We start from the raw sequence: 12,273 nt of genomic DNA, 5'->3' as shown, positions 1-12,273 counted from the left end.
GCTACATGGGGTATTTTTAACCATCAGTTGTAATGTGAACAGACGAGAGTATGATGAAGATAATTCTCCTCCTCCTCGCAGAACAGAACATCAATTATTTCTCTAGCTTAAGGATAAACATGTAGGGAATCATTTTCATTCAGTCTTTTTACTCTTTTCTTCTGTTTGGTTCCATCATGCCAAAACCTGAGCGATTAGACTGGTCCTGAGATTTATAATAGAGCTAGAGATGTTTGTTCTTGACCCTTTTTTTCCTTTTATTGCAACAATGCTGGAAAAATGTGCTTTAAGAAGTATGGATGGCAAATGATTTTTGAAAATGAGTTTTGAACTGTAAGAAATGAAATAATACAACAGTTTTCTGTTTTAAGACACCTGGGCCCAGTTGTAGAAAGATTTCATCCCGATAAGAGTGATATGGATACCATCAAGTTTTTAAAAAAAATGTTTTTCGAAAGAAAAAAAAGGATTTTGTAATCCGATTAGATCACGTAATCCAGTCTTAGGTCTTATCTGGATCAAACATTCAGTTTGTGTTGTTCAAAACTTTTAGGAAGGAGTGAGACACATTTGATCCATAAACCTGGATTATTCTGATCCCAGGAGAAGGGTGGATTCAGTTTGGATTCCAGGAGCAAAATGTCATGAAACTAACTGAAAACGGGTCAAATAAGATGCTGTATCATGTAGCGTTTTTTTACACATTCAGTTTAAATTTGCAGGTGGTTTGTTCAGCCATTACGAAGACTTGTTAGATGGAGGAAGAAGGCGGATCCTCACTGGAAGAGCCAGTTGTCATGGCAACAGGACCTGAGAAAACAGGCTCAAAGAGTTCTTTACCAACCAAACATGATGATGATGATGAGAAAGAAGATGACGGTAATGATGATGATGAAGACGATGATAATGATGAAGATGACGATGATGATGACAAAGAGGACGATGATGATGATGATGAAGACGACAATGATGATGATGCTAAAGAAGAAGACGTTGATGATGAAGACGATGATAATGAAGATGACGATGATGAAGACATATATGATGATGATGAAGACGATGATGATGATGATGAAGAAGACGTGAAGACAGTGATGATGAAAACGACGATGATGATTATTATGAAGAAGATGATGATGATGATGAAGAAGACGATGATGATGAAGACATATGATGATGATGATGATGAAGAAGACGTGAAGACGGTGATGATGAAAACGACGATGATGATTATTATGAAGAAGATGATGATGATGAAGAAGACGATGATGATGAAGACATATAATGATGATGAAGATGATGATGATGAAGAAGACGTGAAGGCGGTGATGGTGAAGACGATGACGATGAAGACAGATATGATGATGAAGATGATGATGACGGTGATGAAGATGATGATGAAGGTGATGAAGATGATGATGATGCCTACAAGTTGCTTCTTACAATAGAAAGTGAAAGCAGGAGTGCAGACTGGTCTCGCAGGGAAACAAATCTCTGTAGCTAAGCTCCAGCAAACCACAGCCAGACGGAGACCCAGCTTCACAATGCTGCTGTTGTCCTAAAGAAGACTTTTAAATGCACTTCATCTATTGGACAACACAAAAACATTTGTGAGAAGAAGTTGTTTTTTCATGCGTCAGATGACCGTTTAAAAGAGAATAACAAAAATCTAGATTGTGTGATTTTTTTTTGTCTTTTAAATTAAAAAAACTTAGCGATACTCTACCTGTTGTTCTTCATATGTCTTATATTGTTATATTTAGTCCCGTTTAGAGCATTTTTTATAAGGATTTGGTATTCCTGGAAAGTCTGCATCTGGATCAGAGTGATCCAGTCCAATGTTCCTTTGAACATCCAGGATAAAAGTAAAATGGATTACGTGATCCTCCATGGTAAAACAAAATTAAAAAAATAAAAGTGCAGAAATGCAGATAACTTTTATCTGGATTAAATCTTTTGAACAACTGCCCCTGGTAATCATGAGTTACTGCTACCACTAGGGGGCATCATTTGTCAACCACCAGTAAAAAACAGCAGAAAATGCTTCATTGTTGCTCGGCTGTGGTACAAAGTGTGGTGATGCGAGGTCTCATTAGCATGACTCGCGGTGTCCCTCAGGGTTCGATCCTTGGACCACAGTTATTCAGCATAGAGACTGAGCAATAGTGGCTGAATAACTGACTTGCTTGACTCCAGAGATATGAAGACAAAAACCCAGATTAGAAATCCAACAGCCTTATCAAGACTGTAAATAATCAGTGTTTTATCGTCTCAAACAAACATCAAGAGTCAGAGATCTCATGTACTGGTGGGATTAAAGACTCGTTCATGCCTTCCCCTCCAGACTCAACTGCTGTGATAATCTCATGTCTGGGCTTCCCCGAAAATGTTGATCTGACATCTTCACCACATTCAGACCACAGGTACCAGAGTTTTAACAAGAGCCAGAAAAACTGTGCCCAGTTCTCAAATCTTTGCACTGGTTACCAGTTACCTACAGAACAAACTTTATTATTACTATTTATATATATTTTTTTACCTTGTCCTGTCCAGCACGGTGGCAGCAGAATGATGGTCTGGCTGCTGTGTTTTGCTGAACCAATTTGCTTCGCAAAGTGGAGCTTTATGGGTACAAGGCTCCTATTGATAATCAGATAATTATTTATGTTTTTTAATCTTATTTGTTTAAAATTATGGAATTTATATAATCTTGCTGGACCTGACTGGAGGGGACAGAACAAAGGAGAGTAATGAAGAGAAGTAAAAAGGAAAGTAGAAAAAACCAAGATCCAGTAGATACAAGCAACGAGCTTCAATCCAGCTTAACACCAGACAACCAGCGGCTACACCTGTACAGAAACACAGAAGAGAATCCTGACAGACTCAGTGACTGTCAGCATGCAGAGGATGAGTAATGAGGAGGGATCAGAGATGAGTGTGATCCTACACCTCCCAGAGACCCAGGCCATCAGCAGCATCCTGGAGCACCAACCCAAGCCACCCCACCACAAAGACCACCTCGGACCCACCCAGAGGGTGGCAGAGGAAGGCCCCAGCCAGAGCCCCCCGCCAGGCCCCGGCCATCCAGAGCGGCCAGAACGAAGGGCCCAGGGCAACAAGAACTCAGAAGTCCCCCCTCCCAAGACAGAGGGCCCACACCAGGAGGACCAGGCCCCCCCAAACAACCACCCCGGTGTGGGCCAGCACCCACCCCATTGTTCTGGATTAAACCAGGGCATCATCCTCCTACACCCCCACCCAATATTATTTTTTAATTGTATTAGTTCAATGTTTGAGTTCTTAGTCATTGTAAAGGTGACCATTCATTTTGATTATAAATAAATCCGCCTCCCATTTTGGAGTTGGAAGAAAAGACTTTAATCAAATCCATCAATAATATGGTTCTATAATAGATTTCTGATCTCCTTGTAGAAAAAAAACCAAGTGGAGCATGAATGTGTGCTCTTATCAAAGCAGCACTGATGAATCTTTTTAAATTTCTCAATAAAAACATGAAAAATCTCAATTCAGAAAATGCAGCAGCTCCTGACTGTGCAGGCAGATTGTGTCTTACATGAAGAAAATTTGATGTTCAGGACTGAAACTGTGGAGAATCAGTGTTACTAATTAGCAGCTCTGTAACATGTTCCTGTGCTGCTGCCGTCCTCCGGGAGTTCCTCTCATAAGATGGATCTCCACACAACATCCAGCCCAGAACGTCCTCATAGTGGACTGTGGAAAAGCCTTCATTGCTTTCTTTCTGTCTGTGTGTCCCACAGCACATCAATAATGACCACATCCACGGAGAGAAGAAGGAGTTCGTGTGCCGCTGGGAGGACTGTTCGCGGGAGCAGAAGCCCTTCAAAGCTCAGTACATGCTGGTGGTTCACATGCGCCGCCACACGGGAGAGAAACCACACAAGTGCACGGTGGGTAACGGATGGTCTGGTGGCCCCCACGGGCCCCCACGGGCCCCTGACAGGCCCCTGGAGGGCAGCAGCTCATACTCTCTAAACACTGGCAACATGTGCTCTTATCACAGATAAACAGAGTACCTTCGTCGCCCTGGGACCTGCTGCTCAGTTCAGATTATAACAACACTTTTAAAAGCTTTTATTTCTGTACATTTCATTACTAATGCAGATCTTGTAAAACACTAAACATAACCAGAAATGATTCAAACACGAGCTGCAGCAACGTCCAGAGTTAGAAGTAAATGTCTTCCACAGCCAGCGGTTCCGCTACAGTCACACTGAAATGAACTGGGTTTTTCAGTTATTCTGTGAAAGTGGAGCCTTGTTTGTCTGGAAAATCATCTTTTTCGTTGCAGACATGCAACAAACAGTATAATTGCTCCTCCTCATCCTCTCCTCCCTCTCTGCAGTTTGAGGGCTGCTCCAAGGCCTACTCTCGTCTGGAGAACCTGAAAACTCATCTGCGTTCGCACACCGGAGAGAAACCGTACGTCTGCGAGCATGAAGGATGCAACAAAGCCTTCTCCAACGCCTCGGACCGGGCCAAACACCAGAACCGGACACACTCCAACGAGGTACAAAAGGCTTTCCACTTCACACAGACTGCCTTATGTGCATAAGAAATTCTCTCAGAGCTGGATGTGAGCTGATTGAAGTAGATGAGAAGCATCTGGGAGTGACAGGGATGATCAGAGACTGGACCAGGACTACCGCGGTGCACCTTTCTGTCTGCATGTTCTCCCTTGCTCAAATCCTCACTAAGAGCAAGAAAGTGGACCACATCAGTCCAGCTCTGAGGTCTTTACACCGGCTGCCGGTCCGTCAGAGGATAGACTTTAAAGTTCTGTTGCTGAAACACTCAGTTTATTTAAATCCGGGTTAAAGACCCTGTTCTCTGCTGCATTTTACTAGTTTTTAGTTTTCACTAGTCCAGATCTGCATCTGGTTCTGTTAAGCTTGATCATGTTTAAATGCTGTTTTTATCCAGTGTTCTTTTTTTTCCTTTTCTTTTGTTTTTAATGTTAAATGATGCTTCTTATGTTCTATAAAGCTCTGTGAATCCCCCTGTTGTTGAATTGGGCTACAGATAAACTCTTCTATTGATTGACTGAGACATGGACTGAAGCTTTGTCTGGGACCAGAGTCCTGGTGAAACAGTAATATAGAGCTGAGTGTCGTCAGCGTAATTACGATCAGATATTTGGTTTGTTTCCATGATCTGAGCTGGTAGGAGCATGTAGATGTTGAACAATAGGGGGCCCGACATGGAGCCTTAGTGATGGCTGTAACATGCTAATATGCCCTGGGTGGGAATTTCCGGTGCGGTTCTGCATTGGTTTGAATACCAGTTGAAAGACAGGGACCACTTCACTTAGCCTCCATCTTGTAACTGAATAGCAGGAGGGTTTGTATAACTGTGTTTGTCTTGTGTCTACAGAAACCGTACATATGTAAAATCCCCGGATGCACCAAGCGTTACACAGACCCCAGCTCTCTCAGGAAGCACGTTAAGACCGTCCATGGCCCAGAGGCCCACGTCACCAAGAAGCAGCGCAGCGACCTGCCACCCCGGCCGCCAGCGCCTCGGGAGAACGGTGAGAATGAGATGGGAAGCCAGGAGAGACTCCAGAGGGAGGACAAGATGTCAGACAACGGCTCCCCCAGAGGTGTGGAGAACTACCTGCACATGAAGTCCATCAAGAAGGAAAACTCTGTGGTGAGGACATTAACGAGGGGATTAAACATGGTTGTGTTTTTTCTACTAACACAATGACCGATAAACTGCTACATAAAGTAAACCAACATTCAGTATTTTTCTTCTGCTCTTGCTTCTTCTTCTTTTCTGACTTTCCTTATGGACAGACATTACTGAGGTGAGCTCGCCCATGCTTTATCTTTCCCCACATTTCATTTATGCCACTGCATTCATTTATCTGGTCCACCTAGGATCTGGTGGAAAGACTATCCCCAGCTTTGACCCGTTGTTGTAGCTTCATGTCGGTGGGTCTGGCTTTTAGCATGTCTTCATCAGGTACTGACTGCAATGTTTTATGTTATGTTATTTTTAAGTTTGAGCAGAAAAATCTCCATTTTGCTTGATTTAATCTTTAACTATTCAGATTTTGATAAGCATCATCTATCTATCTGGCCTACATGGTTTCCACTCCAGCTACCAGATAGGGGTCCGGTTGGCTGTTGCAGGTGCAGCAGAGATCCGGGTTTACCAAACTGTCCCGTTCCAAGCTGGACCCCGAGCCAGGCTCTGGTGGAAACAGGGCTTATATTACGGCCCGAATGACTTTTAATTACAAAAAGAAGCATTTCTGTCACTAGTTTTTTGTTTAAATTTGTCATAATTTAAAGACGGTAAATGCAAACATCACAGAAACACATCATATAAGAGATTTCCTCTTCCCTGATTTAGTTGTTTTCACCCAGGTGTTTCTCTGAAAAGTCGACCCCGTAAGGAAAAGCTTGATCTTCTCCTTTTCCTACACTTCCTCAGCCATTTCATTACTGGTGGGTCTTCTTGGAACCATCAACCTAACTCTGCCTAAAATCAGCAAAGAAAGAAAGTCCATTTTTTAATTTATAAATAAAAATAAACCCTAATTTGAGTGCTTATTGATTTTAGAATAAATGTTTGCAATTTTCATTTTAACTCTATTTCCATTGTAAGAATTCACGACAAAGTTAACTCAAGACACTTCTATAGAGTCCAATTCAACCCAATTCATTGTAGTCCAATTATAATCTAAATAAAACAAATCAATAATATGTTCCACATTAGTCTAGTTTAAACTAATAAAATAATGAGGCAGCTAAGGGACGCAGCTGACGGAGGTGAGAACCCCAACTTCAGGAAGTCGTTTAGAAACATGAAGCAGGAACAGACGGTGAAAAGCAGAGCATAGCAGACTCGATCTTTATTTGCTGCTTCTAAAAGAAAACAAAGCTAAAAGCAGCAAAGCTGAGGGAGAGAAACCCTGAAGGCTCTTTACTGTAAATTCCACTGAAGTCAGGAAGCTCCGCCAGCCTCCACCCTCTGGAGGAAGAATCGTGATCACATCTCATGATGATTGGCCCGGCGTTCTGGCTCGGGCTCATGCAGTCTTTCATCCTGCCCATTTCTAATTCACAGATAGACTCAGATAGCCTCTAATCTGTGGCACACCCCCACCTCTTCACCCCCATCCTGAATAAAAACACACTCGTTATTTACAATTAAGCCGGGGGAGGATAAAAGATTCTGATTCACTGCACTGCATGCCATGTTACCCACTGTTCCACTTTTCTTCCACTCAAGAAAACAGTTTTTAGGACAAGCTGTGTTCTTTATTGTTGATCTCAGGCTCTTTTTAACTTCTCCACTCTTTTTCTGCATTCCCTCCATTTCCACCTCCCCCTCCTGCAGATGCATCAGTCCAGCCCTGGCGGTCAGTCATCATGTAGCGGCGAACCATCACCACTTGGCACCAACAATGACAGTGGAGTAGAGACGGCGGCATACAGTGGGGGGAGTCTGGGGGACCTCAGCGCCCTGGACGACCTGTCGTTCATGGAGTCCATGGGAATTGAGGATTCCTCCGGTGGGGTCTCAGCAGTGGGCCTACACCTCAGAAAGCAGCTCAGCACCAGCCAGCGCCTGGAGCGTCTCAAGAAGGAGAAACTGAAGACAGTTAGGGACTCCTGTCTGTGGGCCAACAACCCAACACCCCCAGTCCTCGGCACCAAGCTTCCACCCATACTGACAAGTGGTAGGTAGAGAGGTGGTTAGAGGAGACTGTTTACGCCCGTTCAAGATGCTGCACAGGGTTAAATCACATGAACAGACCTCAGGTCAGCTCAACTGGAGCAAGTTGTAAAAAGACAAACACCAGCTACATGAAATAGAGTTCATATTAAATATTTGTTCACCAGCTGTGGAATAATTTTGGATATGTTCCCTTTAAAGATTTATCCATGAAAATGAGACTTGAGTTGGCATGATCCCGAGCTCTCCATCACAGCAGCTCCTCATAAAACAACTCCAGAGTGTACCATCAGCACAGACTCATACAGTCCAATAAATTTAGCAATAAGTGCTTAAATGTGTCAATTAAATCATTTTTAAAATAAATACAAAAACTAATTATACATAAATATAACATTGTATAATGAATGAATGTATAATGAATTTTTTAAAATTTCAAATCAATAAACAAATAACTTATTAAATCAATTATATTGTATTATAATTTATTAAATAGATTAATTTAATTAAAATATTATTACATTTTAGGTGAAAACATCTTAGTATTTAATTCAATATTTCATGGTCACCATAACTCTAACCAACCAATCAACCAGCATTCAGGTAAATAAACTGTTAACTAGTTCTCAAGTCAGCTGATTTTAATGGATTGCTGATTTTTAACTGATAAAATTGATTAAACTACAGGCTATTTCAAGTTTCACAGACATGCATGTTAGCTAAAGTAATCAATAAATTCTTGATGAGTGATGAACTGGTGACCTGGCCAGGTGTACCTACCTCTCACCCAGTAGCTGCTGGGATAGGCTCCACCCCCACAACCCTGCAGTGGAATAAGCCGGTATAGAAAATGAATGAATGAACAGGTGGATGATGGATGGATGGATGGATGGATAGAAGGATGGAAGGACGGATGGATGGATGGATGGGCGAGCAGGTGGATGGATGGATGGATGGATGGATGGATGGCTGGATGGATGGGCGGGCAGGTGGATGCATGGATGGATGGATGGATGGACGGGCGGTTGGATGGATGGATGGATGGATGGACGGATGGACGGATGGTGCTTAGCCTGTTATTGAAATGTTCTGACCCAATACAATGTGAGAATCCAGAGTCTTTGCTAGAAGTCATGGACAGTCATTCATCTGTTGGTCTGCAGGGTCCCTCCTGGAGAGTCCAAGCATGGGTGGTGGTCCAGCTTCCTTCCATGGTGCCAATTTGGGTGAACTGAGCTCTGGCAAAATGACTCTGCTGGGAAACCTTTCAGAGCGACGTGATAGCACCTCCAGCACCTTGAGCTCAGTCTACACCCTCAGCCGCCGCTCTTCAGGCGTCTCCCATTGTTTCTCTAGTCGGCGATCCAGCCAGACCTCTCAGTTCGGTGCCAACCGCCCCAGCAACGTCAGCTCTGCCGACTCCTACGACCCCATCTCTGCTGACATGTCTCGACGCTCCAGCCAGGTCAGTCAGTGTGGGGGAGGCAGCGGGGGAGCAGAAGGAGGTCTTCCCAGCCCCCTCAGCCTTACTCCAGCCCAGCACTACCATCTTAAGGCAAAATATGCTGCTGCCACTGGAGGTGCACCACCTACACCTCTTCCATACATGGACCAAATGTGTCTGAAGTCCCACACAGCCCCGTACGAAGATTCCCAAAGCTCAAACACTAACAGAACCCTGCTTTCTAGGAAATACAGTACCGCACGAAGCCTGATGCCCAATGAAGTCCCGTCTAACATCCCCCGTCGAGCCAGTGACCCTGTGAGACAGTTGGATCCTTTCAGCCAGTTGCACATGCAGCGCTACAACAGCATGTGTACGCTGACAGGAGGGTCAGATATGCAGCCCCATCCGCCTCCAGGTGCAGGTCGCCGACATTCAACCCAGCAAAGCTGCCTACGACTGGAGGGTAGTCCCCGTCACTCCCCATACAGTCTACAAACTCCCAGCATTTCGGAGAATGTCACCATAGAGACAAGAATTAATGACAATGGAGATGCAACAAATCAGCAAGATTTCCCAGGAGCTCCTAACGTCCAGCAGCAGGTGTACTACCAGAGGAAGATGGCTGCTTCAAGTCCAGGGCAGCACCAGCAGATGAGTCCATCTTCACCACGACACATCGCTGCTGGTGTGCAGTGGAACCAAGCCACCTCCAACCTTACAGATGCTAATCGGTACTCCAAAGTTCAGGTCCGAGGCAACCTGGCCATCCTCCAGCAAAACCAAAACGTTTCATCTTTCAATCTGAGCTCCAACCGGCAGATAGTTCAAAACCTCACCTACACAGAGCAGAAGAGATGCAGACAGCTGAGCTCGGAACCAGGAGCAAAGTGCTTTCAGCCACCGTTCAATCTCAACAACATCCTCAGCACTCCATTCAGGAATGAATGCTTCATTTTTTACGATAAGAACGGTAACACTGCTCATTCCCCAGGCGGGAGCTCCTCTGCAGGGAGCATGCTCAGCTGCAAACAAGAACCTCTCGACATGGATTTTGGATTTCAGCCTGTGCAGGTAAAAGTTGAGAACTGCGATGCATCAATTGTGCTTTCAGATCAGCAGAACTGTAATATGACCTCCAGGAGTCAGAGACCAGCAACAGAACCTGAACCTCTGAACTTTTCATGCCCTAAGCTGATGCAGCAAACTGACACTTCCAAGTTATCCAGCGGTGGAGTTTTAGCTCTGCATTGCCGCCCTGATGACAACACTCTGTACTACACAGGGCAGATTCAACTTCTTGAGCCCAATGGAAGCTTGGGCTGTCACGTGAACATACCTCCGTTAGAAAATAACTCAGTAGCTCCCAACTTCAACAACAACCAGACGGTAAAAGCCTCCGACCTGGAGCATGCTCAGATTGACTTTGATAGCATGCTGGACGATGGAGATCACTCCAGCCTCATGTCGGGAACCCTGAGTCCGAGTCTGCTCCAGAGTTTGTCCCCGAGTTCCTCCCGCCTGACCACACCTAGGAACTCGGTCACGTTGCCCTCAGTGTCGGCGGGGATGGGGAACATGGCCGTCGGGGACATGAGCTCACTGCTGACGGCTCTGGTGGACGAAAACAAGTTCCTGAACTTGATGTCTTAGTTACTAGAAATCCATTTTACATTGACATATTGCAGCTGGACTCCTTATCCTGTACAGTCATGTTTAATTATTTCAGAGGGCAGTTTTCTATCTTTTTGATAAGCCATGTATTTTTTGTTTTTTTGCCTTAAGTAAAGAGTACAATGTAAACAACAGGAACCGGACTGCAGTAAGATCATTTTACTAAGTGCCTGCTTCTGTCAAATGGTTACAGTTATGAGTGTGTACTGGGAATGTAGCATCTGTACATGTTTCTGCTACAGGAAAACATTCTTCCTCCATCTTCTCTGCATTTCTACCAAATTCCTGTCAGCTGTTGTTTGATTGCATTGAGATAACTGCTCTTCCTTCTGTTCTTTGAACAGAAAGCAGAGCAGAAGGCATTCTGAAAACTAATCATCTGAGTCCAGCTTCTTGCTTTTGTACATTGTTGTACTAGTTGGTTAAATGTAAATAACATTTGTACATTTTTTAAAAAATATAGTATTGATGGATTCCTTTAGTAAAAGCTGCTCTATTGTTGTCCTTTAAAATGATTGTTCAGCCCATCATAGAGATGTTTATATGATCATGTTCTTGTCTGATAACTTTACATTTAGTAACTTTCTCATGTATCTTACTAAATGTACAGAATACACATAATTAGAGCTCAATCTTCCTTAAAGCCTTTCTTACTGGAATGGGTTGAAATCTGAGAACATCTCATTCCAACATTTCCAATAAACCATCAGAAGGTTTATCACCCCTCTGACGTCTCCAACAACGAGAAAGCCAGAAACTTTTATTGAGATTTTAAATTCAGGTGTTTTAAATTCCAGGCATTGAATTTTTTAACGTTTAACATAAAATTAGGAAGGAAGCCGGAGTAGCCAGAGAGAACCCACGCCAAACCTTCCAAAGACATGATGTTAGGTTAACTGGTGACTCTAAATCCTCCCTAGGACTGAGCGTGAGTGGTTGTTTGTCTCTCTGTGTTACCTGTCCAGGTGTACCTGCCTCTTGCCTGCCAACTGCTGGGATAGGCTCCAGCTTCCCCGCGACCTAAATTGAACTACACGTACAGAAAATTAAATGAAAAATAGGATCCACAGGATTGATACTGAGGCGTAGTTAAGAAGGCAAGCACAAACGATACAGATATTAAAGTAGGAGTGAAACTTGGGTGATAATGAAGCTAATGAAGAGTCCAATAAATAATGACAATGAGGAGAAAACACTGACACCAGAAGGAAAGCAGCAAAGAGCTGAGCTGAGGGGCTGGTTAGTCATAAGCATTAGCTAATGATTGCTAATGTCTTTATAGAGCTGTGCTAGCAGTCTCATCACATTACAACAAAATGAGGTTGAACCTCAAAACCTAAAGTACAACCTAGACTTGTAACCCCCACACACTGCCATATGTTTAATCTCAAAGCTGTGTCTCTTCACCTGTATCAAAACATCCAGGC

General features: G+C 43.7%; 1 protein-coding gene and 1 long non-coding RNA gene across 2 annotated transcripts in view; one reads left to right on the top strand and one right to left on the bottom strand.

Moving 5' to 3' along the window:
• Window positions 1-11,341, top strand: part of LOC121635251 (zinc finger protein GLI2-like) — an 87,633-nt gene extending 76,292 nt beyond the window's left edge. Inside the window, exons 10-14 of the mRNA XM_041978361.1 lie at window positions 3,780-3,929; window positions 4,385-4,549; window positions 5,413-5,691; window positions 7,390-7,732; window positions 8,892-11,341. Coding sequence (XP_041834295.1) covers window positions 3,780-3,929; window positions 4,385-4,549; window positions 5,413-5,691; window positions 7,390-7,732; window positions 8,892-10,825 — 2,871 coding nt within the window. The 3' untranslated portion in view covers window positions 10,826-11,341. The remainder of the gene's footprint in view (window positions 1-3,779; window positions 3,930-4,384; window positions 4,550-5,412; window positions 5,692-7,389; window positions 7,733-8,891) is intronic.
• Window positions 1-12,273, bottom strand: part of LOC121635367 — a 39,515-nt gene that overhangs the window by 9,467 nt on the left and 17,775 nt on the right. The window contains exon 3 of the long non-coding RNA XR_006009440.1: window positions 11,717-11,790. This is a non-coding gene — a long non-coding RNA (uncharacterized LOC121635367). The remainder of the gene's footprint in view (window positions 1-11,716; window positions 11,791-12,273) is intronic.

This window comes from Melanotaenia boesemani, chromosome 24, assembly GCF_017639745.1.
Source record: "Melanotaenia boesemani isolate fMelBoe1 chromosome 24, fMelBoe1.pri, whole genome shotgun sequence".
Classification (NCBI taxonomy): domain Eukaryota; kingdom Metazoa; phylum Chordata; class Actinopteri; order Atheriniformes; family Melanotaeniidae; genus Melanotaenia; species Melanotaenia boesemani.
Note: the sequence above shows the minus strand (reverse complement) of the source record. Positions and strands in the feature narration are given on the sequence as shown.